This window comes from Balaenoptera borealis (genome assembly GCF_965194805.1).
Source record: "Balaenoptera borealis genome assembly, chromosome: 6".
Classification (NCBI taxonomy): Eukaryota; Metazoa; Chordata; class Mammalia; order Artiodactyla; family Balaenopteridae; genus Balaenoptera; species Balaenoptera borealis.
The window spans coordinates 119,686,373-119,704,039 of NC_138863.1; the positions used below are offsets into that span (position 1 = coordinate 119,686,373).

Sequence of the window (17,667 nt, forward strand, 5' to 3'; positions counted from 1 at the left end):
TACACCTCCACGCCGGTGACAGTGTGTGTGTCCTTCCTTCCCAGGGCTGTCTGACTTCAGAGTCAATGCTCTTTCCTCCTCCTCATGCTTTCCTAAAGCAAACACTGAAAGATAAATAATTCCAATGCAGGCAAAAGTGCACCATTTGCCTTTTTCAATTTGTATAATTTTAAATGTCACCACAAGTTCACTTCTAAATCACTTTTAAAACAAGTAACTTTGTCTTAAGGCAAGTGGGGGAAAAATCCTGCTGTAATTTGTACAGTTGTAGAATTCGCTGTGCAGTTTTCTACTCGGCTTTCCGGGGACAGTTCAAACAGAAACAGATGACAGTCTAGGACACTTATCTTGCCTATTGTGAATACCCACCACCGCGGTTTTTTTCCAGCTTGTAAAAAAGCCGTCACACGAGGTACACGATGGCCTCCAGGCACACACAGAGACTGCACAGCGAAGAGAGCTGTCAGCTGCATGCCTAGGCAGGGGTGGCAGCGACCAGCTTCAGATGAATAAACACCAACTGTAACAAGATTTTTAATCTCATTTCCTCAACTGCATTTGAAGCACATCTGCATTCAGGACTGCTGGCCGATTACCGCAGGGCCAGGTCCATATTAGTATACAAATCTAGATGACTGTCCTTCAAGTAAAAAAGCATCTAGAATTTATCCGGCCTACTTTGCTAAGGGATGAGCTTCAAGAATCTATAAAGTTTTGCTTTAAGATTCAAATATAATCCTAAAGTCATTCTTTCATTCAAGAAATACTCGTGCTGGCCTATTAAGCGGCAGCACAATGCTACATACTGTGGATAGCCTGTTAGGAGACTGACTAGAAAAAGATTTTTTAAGAGTAGAGTTCAAGGGACAGGGAGTGCTGCAGGGGCAGGCATTTGCTATTTTATACAGGGCGAGCAGGGAAGGCTTCTTTAATGGCATTTGAGCAGATATCTGACAAAAATGAGGGGGCAGCCCATAAAAATAACTGGGAGAAAAGGCATTGCAAGCAGTGGGAAGAGCAAGTGCAAAGGCTCTGAGGTGTTATGTTTGGCACGTATCAAGAAGAGAACCAAGACCAAGGGGGCTATTGCAGAGTGAGGGGAGATGTTAGAGAAAGCCACAGAGGTGGCAGGGGCTGATCACTTAGGGCCTTGTATGCCTCAGCAGGAAACTGGCTTTTTCTCTGAGTGAGGGTTTTAAGCTGAAGCATGACGGGATTTGACTTATGTTCTAGAAGAATCACTGTGACTGCTGGGTGGAGAACTGTAGTGGGGTAGGAGTGGGAGCAGGGAACCCAGTTAGATGGCTACTGCAATAATCCAGGTGAGGGATGCTGGTGCCTCGGACCAGGTGGTAGCAGTGAAAAAGGCTACGACTGTGAGGCTGGACACTGGATATACCTTGAAGGTGGAACAAACAGGGCTGGCTGATGGACTGGATGTGGAGTATAAGAGGAAAAAGAGAGATGACTCCCAAGTTTTTGGCCCGAACACATGGACAACTAGAGTTCTTTCCTTTGCTGGGGAAGACTGAGGAGGGACCAGGTTTGGGGAGAAAGCTCAGAAGCTTGGTTTCTGACATGTTAAAGTCTGAGATATCTATTAGTTGATGCCTATTAACCATCTTAATGGAGAGTAGCCAGTTAGATGTACGCACGCAGGATTCGTGGGCAAGATCTGGGCTGTTGTATAAAGTCGGGAGTCCACGGCATCTAGTAGTCATTTAAAGTTGTGAGATGCATGAGGTCATCGAGGGAGTAGAAAGGTTAAGAAGATGAGGAAGGACCAGCAAAGGAAATCAGGATGAGTTGCCAGCGGAGCTTGAGGAAGCTAAATGAAGACCGTGTTTGCAAGTAGGAGAGTGCCAAGTCAATCTCTGGGTCAAATGCTTCTGATAGGTTAAGTAATTAGAAGACAGAGAATCATATTCCTTTGGCAACAGGGAAACCATTGGTGATCCTGACCAGACCCATTTCAGTAGAATAATGGGGATGGAAACCCAATTGGAGAGAGTTCAGGGGAAAATGGGAAGAGAGAAAGCGGAAAAAAAGAGGGTATGTATAATCCTGTTAAGGAACTTTGCTGTAAAGGGAAAATGGGACAACTGCTGTGGGATGGTCAAGATGGGAGACGTTACAGCACGTTTACATGCTGCTGGGAATGATCCAGTGGAGAGGGGAGGTGAGACGACGCAGGAGAGGGAGAGGCTGACTGCTACGGCGGAGCTCGCGAGGCGGGGTGGATGCACGAGTAGAGGACAGACTCAGAAAGGGGCACTGCTCATTCACCACCGTCACTGTGGCGGAACAGAAGCAAGCTGTCTTCTGATGACCCCTGTTTTCTCAGTGAAATAGGAACCAGGGAAGTGTAAGAACTGTAGGGCAGCGTTAGGAACTCACTTGAGCTTAGTAGTCGTGAACTAAAGCTTTGTCGGTCAACATGTTCTTAGGCAGCCATGCAGCTATTCAGGGCAGGTGTGGAGAAGGCAGAGCGTGGAATTAAACCTGGGGGCTTGGGGGTGGTAAGTGAGGGTCATACAAAGGCATGATAATGGAGGACCAGAAAATCTCGATTAGGTTAGGGGAGGAACACTGAGAAGACAGTGGAGTCAACGATGGCGGAGTCTTGTGAGGTTGACGGGCTGTGGGAGAGGGCACCGGAGGGAGAGAAAGGGAACGGCAGTAGGCAGTGGTTGATGAATGAGAGGCATGATGCCGAGACGAAGCTGTGGACGAGGATGTGGTTACTGGTGGTAACTATGGCTACAGTGTGACTGTAGGAGCAGGTGGCTGAGACCGCTGAGCTGGCCAGTGACCGCCAGGACCCATGGTACCGGAAGGCTTGCCTAGAGCAAATGACGACAGGAGTAGTACTGGCCTGAGCCAGGAGCTGGTCTGAGTTTGCAGGGAACAAGGGGGACTGGCACTGGCCCTACAACAAGCAGGTGGGGAGGCAGGCGACGTACAGTCTGACGGCATGAGGCACAAAACTGGGGTTACGTGGAGGGGGAAGGGGCAATGATCAGGAAATTAAATGGGATTCTTGTATTTCACTAAATGGGATTTAACAACAAAAGGATTGAAGATGACAGTCCTTGATCTTTCTGGCTCTCATTTCCCAAGAAGTGAGAAACGGGGGGAAGAAGCACCCACAGTCTTATCCTTATCACTTGCCTTAGTCCTGTTAAAGAATCAGAGCCTCAAGCGTACTCTGCTCACTCATGGACCACAAGAATATGATTATTGGGGGTGGCATTTTTCCTGTGGATTGAACTTAATAGGTATGAGGCTAAAACCAAAGCCTTGAATCTCTAAGGCAACATTCCCAGCATTTTCCAAAAGGTTTGCCTTCATGTATTTCAGGAGTCGTATGACATCATCTGGGGCCTGAAATGGATCTTCTCGATCTTAAATCTCACTGCCTATGAATATTACTTACTGAATACTCATGTGAAGAGCCAGAAGCACAGAATAGTCGGGTCACAGCTCTCTAAAAACCCACACTGCAGAGCAGCATGACACACATCCTGCATATTCCTGTTATTTTTATTTCTTAATTTTTATTGGAGTATAGTTGCTTTACAATGTTGTGTTAGTTTCTGCTGTACAGCTAAGTGAATGTTATACATAGACATATATTCACTCTTTTTTTAGATTTCCTTCCCATTTATGTCACCACAGAGCGTTGAGTAGAGTTCCCTGTGCTATTCAGTAGGTTCTCATTAGTTATCTATGCTATACATAGTAGTGTATATATGTCAATCCCAATCTCCCAATTCATCCCACCCCCTCTTCTCCGCTTAGTAACCATAACTTTGTTCTCTACCTCTGTGACTCTATTTCTGCTTTGCAAATAAGTTCATCTGTACCATTTTTCTAGATTCTACGTATAAGTGATATTATATGATACTTGTTTTTCTCTTTCTTACTTCACTCTGTATGACAATCTCTAGGTCCATCCACGTGTCCGCAAAGGGCACTATTTTATTCCTTTTTATGGCTGAGTAATATTCCATTGTATATATGTACCATATCTTCTTTATCCATTCCTCTGTCAATGGACATTTAGGTTGCTTCCAATGTCCTGGCTATTGTAAATAGTGTTGCAATGAACATTGGGGTGCATGCATCTTTTTGAATTATGGTTTTCTCTGCATATACGCCTAGGAGTGGGATTTCTGGGTCATATGGTAGCTCTATTTTTCATTTTTTAAGGAACCTCCATACTGTTCTCCATAGTGGCTGTATCAATTTACATTCCCACCAACAGTGCAAGAGGGTTCCCTTTTCTCCTCACCCTCTCCAGCATTTACTGTTTGCAGATTTTTTTGATGATGGCCATTCTAACCAGTGTGAGGTGATACCTCATTGTAGTTTTGATTTGCATTTCTCTAATAATTAGTGATATTAAGCATCCTTTCATGTATTTGTTGGCCATCTGTATGTCTTCTTTGGAGAAATGTCTATTTAGGTCTTCTGCCCATTTTTTGATTGGGTTGGTTTTTTTGTTGTTGTTGTTGTTTTGATATTGAGCTGCATGAGCTGTTTGTATATTTTGGAGATTAATCCCTTGTCGGTTGCTTCATTTGCATATATCTTCTCCCATTCTGACGGCTGTCTTTTTGTTTTCTTTATGTTTTCCTTTGCTGTGCAAAAGCTTTTAAGTTTAATTAGGTCCCATTTGCTTATTTTGATGTTTGCTGTAGGTTTGTCCTATATGGCCTTTATTATGTTGAGGTAGGTTCCCTCTATGCCCACTTTCTGGACATAGTTTTTATCATAACTGGGTGTTGAACTTTGTCAAAAGCTTTTTCTGCATCTATTGAGAAGATCATACAGTTTTTATTCTTCAGTTTGTTAATGTGGTGTATCACATTGATTGATTTGCATATATTGAAGAATCCTTATATCCCTGGGATAAATCCCACTTGATCATGGTGTATGATCCTTTTAATGTATTGTTGGATTGGGTTTGCTAGTATTTTGTTGAGGATTTTTGCGTCTATGTTCATCAGTGATATTGCCCTGTAATTTTCTTTTTTCGTGATATCTTTGTCTGGTTTTGGTATCAGGGCGATGGTGGCCTTGTAGAATGAGTTTGGGAGTGTTCCTTCCTCTGTAATTCTTTGGAAGAATTTCAGAAGGGTAGGTATTAACTCTTCTCTAAATGTTTGATAGAATTCACCTGTGAAACTATCTGGCCCTGGACTTTTGTTTGTTGGAAGATTTTTATTTTTTTATTGTTTAAAAAAATTTTTTGGCTGCGTGGGGTCTTCACTGCTGCACGTGGGCTTTCTCTAGTTGCAGCGAGTAGGGGCTACTCTTCATTGCTGTGCATGGGGTTTCTCATTGCGGAGGCTTCTCTTGCTGCAGAGCACGGGCTCTATGCACGCAGGCTTCAGTAGTTGCAGCACAGGGGCTCAGTAGTTGTGGCGCACGGGCTCTAGGGCACATGGCCTTCAGTAGTGTGGCACGTGGGCTCAGTAGTTGTGGCACATGGGCTTAGTTGCTCAGCGGCATGTGGGATCTTCCTGGACCAGGGATCGAACCCATGTCCCCTTCATTGGCAGGCAGATTCTTAACCACTGCACCACCAGGGAGGACCCTGTTGGAAGATTTTTAATCACAGTTTCAATTTCAGTACTTGTGACTGAGCTGTTCATATTTTCTATTTCTTCCTGGCTCAGTCTTGGAAGGTTGCATCTTTCTAAGAATTTGTCCATTTCTTCTAGGTTGTCCATTTTATTGGTGTAAAGTTGCTTGTAGTAATCTCTTATGATTCTTTGCATTTCTGTGGTGTCCATTGTAACTTCTCCTTTTTCATTTCTAATTTTATTGATTTGAATCCTCTCCCTTTTTTTCTTGATGAGTCTGGCTAAAGGTTTATCAATTTTGTTTACCTTTGCAAAGAACCTTTGAGAATCTTTTAGTTTCATTGATCTTTGCTATTTTCTTCGTCTCTATTTCATTTATTTCTGCTCTGATTTTTACAATTTCTTTGCTTCTACTAACTTTGGGTTTTGGTTGTTCTTCTCTCTCTAGTTGCTTTAGGTGTAAGGATAGGTTGTTTGAGATTTTTCTTGTTTCTTGAGGTAGGATTGTATTGCTATAAACTTCCCCTTAGAATTGCTTTTAATGTGTTCCATAGGTTTTGGATTGTTGTGTTTTCATTGTCACTTTTCTCTAGGTATTTCATTTCCTCTTTGATTTTTTCAGTGATCCATTGATTATTTAGTAACATATTGTTTAGCCTCCATGTGTTTGTGTTTTTTACAGTTTTTTTTCCTGTAATTGATTTCTAATCTCAGCGTTGTGGTTGGAAAAGATGCTTGATATGATTTCGATTTCCTTAAATTTACCTAGGCTCGATTTGTCGCCCAAGTTGTGATCTATCTTGGAGAATGCTCCATGTGCACTGGAGAAGAAAGTGTATTCTGCTGCTTTCAGATGGAATGTCCATTAAGTATCAATTAAATCTATCTATCTGGTCTAATGTGTTATTTAAGGCTTGTGTTCCCTTATTAATTTTCTGTCTGGATGATCTATCCATTGGTGTGAGTGGGGTGTTACAGTCCCCCACTATTATTGTGTTACTGTCGATTTCCCCTTTTATGGCTGTTAACATTTACCTTGCATATTGAGGTGCACCTATGTTGGGTGCATATATATTTACAATTGTTATGTTTTCTTCTTGGATTGATCCCTTGATCATGTAGTGTGCTTGTCTCTTGGAACAGTCTTCAAAGTCTATTTTTTTTTGTTGTCTGATCTGAGTATTGCTACTCCAGCTTTCTTTTGATTTCCATTTGTGTGGAATATCTTTTTCCATCCCCTCACTCTTAGTCTGTATGTGTCCCTAGGTCTGAAGTGGTCTCTTGTAGACAGCATATACACGGGTCTTGTTTTTGTATTCATTCAGCCAGTCTGTGTCTTTTGGTTGGAGCATTTAATCCATTTACATTTAAGGTAATTGTCGATATGTATGTTCCTACTGCCATTTTCTTAATTGTTTTTGGTTTGTTTTTTAAGATTTTTTTATGTGGACCATTTTTAAAGTCTTTGTTGAACTTCTTACAGTATTGCTTCCATTTTATGTTTTTTGGCCACAAGGCATGTGGGATATTAGCTCCCCAATCAGGGATTGAACCCACCCCCTGCATTGGAAGGTGAAGTCTTAACCACTGGACCGCCACAGGGAAGTCCCTGTTTTGGGTTTGTTTTTGTAGGTCTTTTTCTTCTCTTGTGTTTCCCGCCTAGAGAAGTTCCTTTAAAAGGAACCTTGCCAACCAGGGATCGAACCTGTGCCCCCGGCAGTGGAAGCGCAAGTCTCAACCACTGGACCACCAGGGAAGCCCTGTATGTTTCTTTTAAATCATTATACATTATATGATCCTCTCACTAACAACCAAAAAATGAGTCTCCAAAGACCATTATCCAAAATCAGTGTATTATAACCCAAAATGCACACTTGGGGATGGGGGAACTGGTCTCAGGTCTGATTCATTGAATAAATACATCTCCTTTGATGGAGAGAAATGACAAAAGCCGTGCTCTCCTCTACCACGTCCTCACTTCCCATAAATGCTGGAGGTGTGGAGGGAAAGGTCGATAGTGACCATGAGCTTCATGCTGGGGGTTCAACATGAGAGATGGGTACTTTCCAGGCCCACAGACACCCAAGACCCCCCCCATCATGACAGTGGAGTTCAAAATGTTCACCTCAAACCAAGTAAGAAACTATGCCACGTACTTCAGTTACCTTTGCTAATCTAATTAACCATGAGAGCGTTTGAAGAGTAAAATGAAGGGAAGCGACCTGTAACCAACAATCAGAGCCCCTCCCCCAGCACACATGCATGCCCACACAGCAAAGAAAAGAGGACCAGAGTCCGGATCCTTGGACACTGTCATACTTGGACTTCTCTGTGCTCTAGAGATGAAGTTCAGCAACCTCAGACTCCTCCAGCCCCTGCCGCCACATGCAGGGAGTGGGAAAAACTCACTCTCCCCTCCCCACCTCAGCAGTGAGCAGCAGTTTTCCCAAGGGGCCCAGGCCGGGCCATCTCTCTGAGTGTCCCACATAGGCAGGAGCACCACCACCTCTCCTGCATGTATCTGGAACAGGCAGAGAGAGAAGGGAATAAAACACCTTTGCTGTGGCAAAAAGCTCCTCAGACTCACATAAAACTAGGTGTGATTATTAAGTGGGGCTAGGGCCTGTCTGTTCCTTTGGCACAAGAAGAGAAAGTAAGTTCAACTGAGAATGGCAAAAATGCTTGGAGAAGGGGTGACAATCAACAAAAATTGGACACAGTCTCTCGGCCCGTGGTTGACAACCTTCATACCATGTTTCTCCAAGTGCCCGACACCCCTTGTTTTCAGTGAGTGGCAGAACGTTCTTTGACTTTCCAGATTTTAGGCCTTGGGCAAGTGGCTTAACATCTGAGAGTATCAGGGTTTTTGGCTCCAAGTTGGAGTTGATGCTGCTGCACTGCTCATAATGAGTATCATAAGACATCTGATGAGCACTTACCTCATGCCAGGCCCTGCCTACTAAGTCCCATGTAGGCAGTGTCTCACTTGATCCCCAAGACTCTGTGAGGTGGGCATCATCATCTCCACTTCACAGATGGGGCTACTCACAGCTCTACCCAACTCGAGGACTTGAATAATGGATAAAACACATGCAGTATCTGGTATACAATGATGATTCAAAAAGAAAATGAGACTTTTATATATAAGAGAATGATATTTTAAAATAATCAAATGATAATGCTTTAAAATGCACATTTAAATAATGATATGTGTGCAGAAAAAAAAAGCTCCTAAAGTATAAACACCAAGTTATGCAAAAAAGTGACCTTTGAAGGGGATTTTTACTTTTTACCTGAGTTGTTTTTAACAAGGAAATATTACTTGTATAACTTAAAACACACTCAAAAGATCAGAAACATTAAAAAAATACATAGAAAAAATAACCTAGATGGAATATGCCGAAATATTAATGGCAATTGCCTGATCGGTTTTTTTCCTGCTTCTTTTAATTTCTACACATGCATTAGTTTTTACTAATTCTTAACACAAATAGATTCTCCTTAAATATACAGATACAGGCTTTTACCACCTTCACCTCCCAATTCTAGGCCCCTCCCCAGAGGTAATCGATGTTATCAATTTGGTGTATATTCTTTTGTGTATATGTATATATGTGTATATAATGTGTATATTCATATACACACATGTATTATATATATACATTATATATATATATTATCATTTTGTGCCTTTTTTAAACAAACGACATCAGTTTATGAGCCTCTCTGCAATTTTATCCATCAAGATGTCTCAAAGATTGTCCCATGTCAGTAAGTAATATGAATGTCCCCCATTGTTCTAGATTAAGTAGTAACCCAGAGTATAGATATACCAAACGTCATTTATATACTCTCTACTGACAGCATTTAGGTTGTTTACAGTGTTTTTCTACTATAAATAACACTGCAGTGAATTCCCTTATAAATGCCTCCTCCTGCAAGCATGAGAGGGTTTCTTTGGGACAAATTTTAAGAAGTGGAACTGCGGGGTCAATAGAAGACATACATTTGTTATTTCAATAGATAGCACATCAAATTGCTTGACCAAGTGACTGCACATGACTTTATACTCCCACTGGCAGCGTAGGCACACATCACTGCCAATACTTGTTATCAAACCCTTTACTTTTTGCCATCTTAATGAATGGAAATGATACTCTGTTGTTGTTTTAATTTCCTTGAATAAAAGGATGTGCATCTTTTCACATTTTTATAAGCCATATATGTTTCCTTTTATTTTTTTACAAATTTCTTCTTTACAAAATGTGTCCATTTTTCTGTTGCAGGTTCGTCCTTTTCTCATTGACTTGTAAGAGTTCTTCATATATTCTGGAAACTAATCCTCTGTCTACCTTGTAAGTCCAAGTAGTTTTTCCCAGTCTTTACTGGCCTTTCAACCCATTTATAATTTTTCTGGGGGGAGGGGGAATCTAGTTTCTCATATAGATACTTCAAACTCAGCAAATTATGGCACTTGCACATTTTGTGTTTTAAGAAGGCCATCTCTACCCCCAAGGTCATAAAATAATCCATTTTTTTTCTAATAAATTCATCATCTTGTTTTTCATGCTTATTTAATCTGTCTGAAATTTTAGTGAATGGTAGGAGGTAGGGTCCTTAATCATTTTTTTAATGCCTAGGCAGGGGATAAATATCCATCTTTCTTCACTGATTACAAATACTACCTTTATTATATACTAAGTTTCCATATACAGCAGTCAGTTTCTATTCATTGATTTTTTGGTCTACTTCTGTATCACAACCAAGATGTTTTAATTACTACAGCTTTAAAATATATTTTGACATCTGGTAGGCAATCCGCCCTCCTTTTCATTTTTCCAAATTGATCTTGGCTATTCTTATATATTTGCTTTTCCAAATGAACCTTAAAATCAGTTTGTCAAATCCCAATATAAATCCTGGGATTTTGATTGAGGTTGCACTGAAGTACAGATTAGGTATAAATCAACATCTTTACTACATCAAAGCTTCCATCTATGAACATGTAGTATCTCTCTATTTAGGTCTTTTATATCCTCTAGTTAACATTTTATAGCTTTTGTGCACATTTTAAGTTCATTATCAGGCATTCATAAAGTCTCTTATTAGTTCTTATAACTTGTCAGTTGATTCTCTTGCAATCATATTGTCTGCAAATGAATGTGTAGTCTCCTTTCCAATGTCTGTGGTCCTCACTACTTTTCTTTTCTTATTGCACTGGCTACAATAAGAGGCAGAACAATTCTGAATAGTACTGGTAATAGTGCCCTCCCTGTCCTATTCATCTAATAGGTTTGCTTAAGCACTTCTCCATTAGTAGGTTTTCTGTGGGTAACCCTCATCAGGTTAAGGGGATTCTGTTCTATTCTATTTCTATTCACGCATGGGGTTGCCCATCATCAGATGCTTTTTTTGGGCAACACTGAGATAGCACAATTTCTTTCTTCTTTATATATTTTGAGAATTATGTACATTGATAAGTTTTCTATGTTTTGGACCAATCTTTCACTCTTGGTTAAAAGCCCTTTTTAGTCATAATGTATTTTAGTTTCTGATTTTTACATCTGTGTTTACAAGTGAAAAAAGCCTATATGTAACTTTCTAATAAGGAAAATAAATACACGCCAAAACAAAGATTAGACATATGTACATATTTTTGCATTATTTGTTAAAAAGAAAACATACAGGTAAAGGTATGCTTAATTTTTCTTAAAAAAGAAACAAAGTGTGTGTAAATTGAATGTTTGCAAAATAATCAAACGGAGTATGTTTTAACCTGTTCTTCTACTTACTAAATTCCTTATTTGGGTTGATGCTGTCACCATCGATCCAGTCATTCACTCCAGGAAGAATCATTGAAGTCTCCACTCCTCCTCCTACACCTTCCACACCAGCCATTCACCTAGTCCCAAAGATTCTACTTCATACCTCTCCTGGGAGGCCACAGGATGAAATGGGCAAGGTCAGAAATTTAAGAAAGACCTGGCTCCACTCCCAGTGTAAATTACTGCACTGCCTTGGGAAAGTTACCTTACCTCTCTGGGCCGCAATTTCCTCAGCCATAGATAAATATGATACTATCAAGACTAAAGAGTTGTGGTAAAAATTAAATAACACATGTAGGTACCTAACACAATGCCTGCCATCTAATGCATGACCAAATGTTAGCACTATGTCAACAAGGTCTCCTCTTCTCCATTCCCCTTTGTCAAGTCCTAGGTGAGTCCTTCCAATCTTCCTCTGGTCTATGACAACTGTCCTCTAGTCTTTCTGCCATCTGGATACTGCTGCCAAAGCTTACGTTCTAAAATACAAATCTAATCATGTAATTCGTCTGTTTAAATCTTTCCACTGGCTCCCAACTACCTACTAGATAAAGTTTCCAACTCCTCAGCATAACTTATAAGGCCTAGCTCAACAGACCTTCTGCCTTTATCTTCCTTTACTCCAAGTGCTTTGTCTTTAAACAAAGCAACGCATCTTCTGGTTATGTTAACCAGACTTTCAAGCTTGATTTTTTAAGCAGAATAGGTTTTCTTAAATTAGCCTATACCACAATGAAACCAATTTGCCCTCCTAGCAGTTTTAAGGCTTCATGGAGTAATTCTAGAGCCAACTAACCTCTCTCAGAGTTCCGATTAGATGCATGCTGGCTGAAAGGCCCCCTTGAATTCACCACTCTTCGGGTGCTGGTAGTCCGTCATTAAAGTATTATGTTATTTTGAAAGAATGTATCATCCGTGACTTAGACTTGTTCTCAATGAACAATTTTCTTCCAGAAGTGCAATCATCCTGCTATCTTCTTTCTCCAAATAAATGAGTTTGATTCTATTATAGTTTGCCCCTGAAGTCAGGAAACACAGCTCAGAAAAACACATTTCAGCAATGTTATTTGTGTGGGCTTAATACAAAAAGAAAGAAAAGCCCTCCGACATCAGAAAACCTCCCTAAAATATACCCAATTCTATTTCATGTGTGGTGGTGTGTAACATGGTAAGTGAAAAGATGGCATTCATGGTCATAAGAGACTCTTACAATCCCTGCTAGCCAAAGATAGTAACAGGGGTCTAACTAGAAACTACGGAGAAAACACAAAATAAACAGAATGACCTTAAGTCTTATAATCTTTTTAAAGAATCCAACATGCAAGTCACCAAAATGACCTCTAATTTCAGAAAAACAAATTATAACTAAAGAACCAACACTCCATGGTGATTTTTGAATAACTATTTCTTTCACTTAAAAAAATCAAATGTTTTCCCCATAAATAAATACATTATTTTACAACAAGAAAGAAAAAAATGAGACCTGCAGAAGAGAGAATACACCACAGATTTTACCTCAAGTGGCAGAGCTTGGGATTCATTTTTTTAAGTTTATTTGTCAATTTAAAAAACTCACTAGTGGAATAAAGAGCTTAATACAAGTATGCAAAAAGGAAGCCCTGTGAAGTTCTCACCAGGATGAAAGGGGATTAGCTTTGTAGCTCTTATAGTCCTCTTCACAGAAGAATGCAATTTCAGTTTCATTGGCTGAAAAAAAAGAAAAATAGAAAATGGAAAGAAAATCTAATGTAAAACTAGATTTTAAACAAGTATGGAAATCCATTTCTTTGATTCAGTGCTTTAGTTGCCTAAAGTTAGAAAGATGAGTTACTTGTTTGGTTTCACATTTCACAAAATCAACAAGAAGTATAAGTTGTAGTTTTAAGACTCTAGAATTCAACTGATTTAAAAGAAAAATAAGCAAAAACATTAAAAACAAGAATTAACACTTCAATCTGGTTTTCAGGAAATCATAAAATTGCTCATTTATAGTCCTCTTAACAGTCCTAGAAATAATAAGCCTTTATTTTTTTCAAATTTGCTACTCAGTTCCTGAAGAAGGAGGAAAACTCTTTTTTTTTTCCCCCTCTGAAATTAGCCTGTAGGTATAATAATTTAATACTTAGAGGATCAGTAGAATATTTTACAGATCACTTTACATTCTCCCTCATGACCCATCAAAATATGTCTGAAGAAGTTAATTTTTTGCCTGCTTATGATTAATTCATGAGGCTTCAACAATATGCAAAGTGAAAGACACAAATTGGCTTCTACCGCAATACCTTCAAATACCTCTAATTATTCACAGGGGATATGGCACAGCTAAAGGACCCACAAAGGTTCAGAGCAGTCACAATTCTTTCAACCTAACAGGTCAAGGACTCTGTCTTCTAAAACAATAAGTCAGCAACATTATTAATTCAGACTGGAGACAAATCTGATGGAAAGCCTTCCAATTATTAAACATGCGATTCTTTAAGGCGTCACGCCAACAAGTTCCACATTTGTTTTTTAAATTAAACCAGAAGTTAATACAGTCTGCTTAGCTTTTACAGAAAGAGCAAAAGGGCCTTCAGAATCTTGACAAGAAAACAGACAAGATTATTTGTAAGGAATACTGATCACACAATTAACATATCCTCCTAAAACTGACAAGTAAAATTCTTCAAGCCAAATAAATAGGATAATAAGGAAGGATGCCAAGGATTAGCACGGGTCTCCTAGTTTACAGTTCTCATCTCATCATTAGAATTTATCACAGAAGAACGAAATTAAAGAACTTAGCATGACATTTCATTAAAAATGTTTTTTGCTAGTTTTAAGAATAGCAAATTTAATGTTTCTCAAACCTAAATTACCGTGTTCTTTACAGAAAATACAGAAATACTGAAAGAGGAAAATAAGATCACCCATAGTCTCAGATCCTCATTCCAGTCCTACTGTATCTTCAAGATTAGATGAAGATTAATCTTGATAAAAATCAGATTACAAGCTCTTGTCACAATAAGCCTGGATGTGCGTGGAGGGTGTAGGGGATGGGGAGACACAGAAGAAAGAAGCTGGGAATCAATGAGAGGGGCTGTAAACAAATGCGCCCTGGGCAAACAGTAAGTTAATGTACAGTGAAATTTTACAAGAAAATAGCATTTAAAAGAACGGCTAAGAGCTCTACACTTGGAATCAAGGGGCTTCAAAAAATTCAACATTCAAAGAGAAGATATTTTGAGATCTATCCTTCATATAAAAAGCTCCTGGGGTTTCCTTTTTTGAAGAGAAGCAAGCCCAAAGGTAGACTACATAATTTGCAAGTGATTCTAATATCCTCCTCCTAATGGAGAATGAGAAAAGCCCCCTGTTCTTAATAATCACAATGCAAGGTTTCATCCATGATGTGCTATTTACATACAGAACTTTACATCGTGCTTTGCCCACACAGCACTTTGCTCAATACACACTAACTGTAATTACAATTTTACTTACCGCAGTTGACATTTATCTCTGTACCCCTTCTGAGAAACTAATATATCGTATGGCTCTTCAGGAAACCAATAAGAGGTTTAGAATGAAGCGGATAAAAAGAAAGAACTGACAAAGCATTTTTGTTTTGACACATAGGTTCTCTTCTTTCTAATTAACTTACAGAGCAATCCATTATCTACATAATACATATAATACAGACTCAAAATGAGATCACCTAGGTAAAGATTCTATTTTCAGATGAATGAATTTTTTCAGGAAAACTAGATTGACAAACGGGTTAAACTCAAATGGTCCAGGCTGAAAAAATTTCTCACCCTTAACAAATTGGAGAATAACACACAAATTAAGAGTTAGTTGCTCTGAACATTCAAAAGAAAGACATAAAATGGATTTTAAACTTTGGTAATGTGGTCCTCAAACAGAAATAGAATATAATGTTTTTTTTAAATCTATAGAACTCTGTTGAAAATGTCTGAATGATTTCACGTATTTAGACTGCAAATTTACTTGCCAATTAAAATGAAAACAAATAACGATTTTCAAGACCTCTACATACCACCCTTTCCACCATTATCCCTTAAATTCCTGCTTCCCAAATTCTATTTAAAATGGCTCCAGAAGAACCCTCGGGAAGTCTACCACATGCCGGTCCCCTACGGCACCTGATTTTAAATTAAATGTGCCGCAGGCGCCAGTGCACTCAGGTGCACAGTGCTTTGGCGTGTGAATCTGAAATGAATGTGCATTCTCAAATCCAATAAATACACTCCAGCTCATCCCTTTGTCTTACTATCAAATGAAATCAAGTAAGAACTCTCCAAATACATTTGTGGTTCATTTTAATACTGACTTTCAGGTTTAATAAAATGAACGCAAGCTAGGACATCACATGTTGGATACGAAATAAATAATTAAGAATTTTATAAAGTTTCCATTATAAAATACACATATATACACCTTGAACAGGAAAATAATGACTTCAAATTTTTTAAATATAAGAAAAACCCATTTTAAATGTAAAATCTCCAGAAAAATTAAGTGCAATGTACTTAAACTCCTCAACGAACTTATTTCAATAAACTCGCCTGCCAGCAAGGATTTAGTGTATAGTTTCTAAGTCCCTAGGCTTGTACTAGTCAGTACCAAAGTCGTGCGCAGCACAGCAACCGTCGTCTGAGGAAAGAGACTGAGACGTGCATCCTGACTGCAGTACAGATAATTAATGATCAGGGCAGACTATCATCGGGCGGGCTGTAATGTGAAAATAACTGCAGATTATTGGCAAAAACAAAAACAGAAACAAAAAAACCATGAAGGGCCAGGTGTGATTTCTGCAGCAATTTGAGACCAAAAGGACAAAGTTTCACCCTCTCCCCTGGTCCAGGACTATACCCCATCCTTGCAAGTTTCACAAAATCCTAATCTACAAATCATTGAAAACCATGCTCTCTGCTGAGTTATATTTTTAACTTTTCACCAAAGGAGGTCAACAATCCAACAGATAGTTCCAAACTACTGTGTCTTTTATTTCGTAGCTGCTTGAGCATCTGTTTTCAAGCTGGCAGAGAAGATTTCAAACTAGTTTGAAGAAAACAAATAGTAAAATGAATCTGACCTTTGATAGACTGGACACTGTGATTTCCACAACGGCGAGGGGAGGGCAATAAGGGAAGAAACATGTCTGGGAGGTTCCTTCTGACCCCCTTGCTCTGGGATCTCAAATTCCCTGGTCCCACCACCTACTTAATCGAGTACCAGACCGTCGCTGTTATGATGTTAACGTGAACAGCCAGTTTAACGCACTGTCAAAGGAGAAAAGCACGTATGCCCCAAGATATTACTACCCAAAAGAGAATGGGAAAGGGACCCAAACCTTCAGGAAACACAAATCAAATATGATCCTGATAAAGAAGTGGGAGCCAAGGAATCCTATCATATGAGCTGCTTATCCAAGATCACCCAGAGGTGCTAGGCACAAAGGCTGGGTTCTGGTTGCGGGCAGACAACAGGAGTGACACACAAGATGAAGACAAGCCACAAGGGAGTTTGGGAATTATTACAAGATCTGGCTTGATGCGAACTCTTCCCACAGATGAGCACTTATGGTTTGGCCGCCTGTATCTTGTTTTAAAATATTTCCAATAAAACGTAACTGACTTTAGAAGAGTTACCCTACCCCAGTTTCTTTCCTAAACCAGAGAAGATTCAAAAGATAGCAGCAGTAGAATGTAGCAAAATGAAAGAGATAAAATATAACCCCAAAAATACTTAACACGCAAATTTATTACTTAGGGGAATTAGTCCATAAAACCACAATTGTTAACAACAAGATGAAAATCTTTAAATTATAAATAACAATTCTAGGTAAGGCCTTCTTCTTCCTTCCACAAAGCAAATCTTTTTATTTATGTATTTTAGAACTAAATCCACAACCAAAAACTTCCCCTGACATCAAGCGTAGGCAGAACATACAATTGGGATCTGCAATGTAGATAAAAGGCCAGAGAATTTCTCAGTGAGAAAAGAAATCTTCAAACCAGTTTGTTCCCCTAATTTCCCCCCTCACAGTCTTTCTTTTCCTTTCATGGTTTTTACAGAAAAGTCCTAATGATACATTTGTTACACTGGCATTATTCCCATGGCAATTGGCTATGCTAGCAGAGTGACAGCTCTACAGCAAGATCAAGTGGTAAAAAGGGAGAGAGTGATGACTTCGAGTTTTTCTCTTAAACCTCTTAAAACCCTAACCAGGCACGCCACCGAGGGAGGGA

General features: G+C 39.4%; 2 protein-coding genes across 4 annotated transcripts in view; one reads left to right on the top strand and one right to left on the bottom strand.

Moving 5' to 3' along the window:
• STEAP3 (STEAP3 metalloreductase) overlaps positions 1-17,667 on the top strand; it is a 137,883-nt gene that overhangs the window by 77,980 nt on the left and 42,236 nt on the right. The gene's annotated exons all lie outside the window — the stretch shown is intronic.
• The window catches only part of LOC309631458 (UPF0538 protein C2orf76 homolog), an 80,917-nt gene continuing 76,196 nt past the window's right edge, over positions 12,947-17,667 (bottom strand). For both annotated transcript variants that reach the window (XM_082397934.1, XM_082397933.1), the window contains one exon: positions 12,947-13,123. In XM_082397934.1, the coding sequence (XP_082254060.1) occupies positions 13,047-13,123 (77 nt within the window). In that variant the 3' untranslated portion in view covers positions 12,947-13,046. The remainder of the gene's footprint in view (positions 13,124-17,667) is intronic.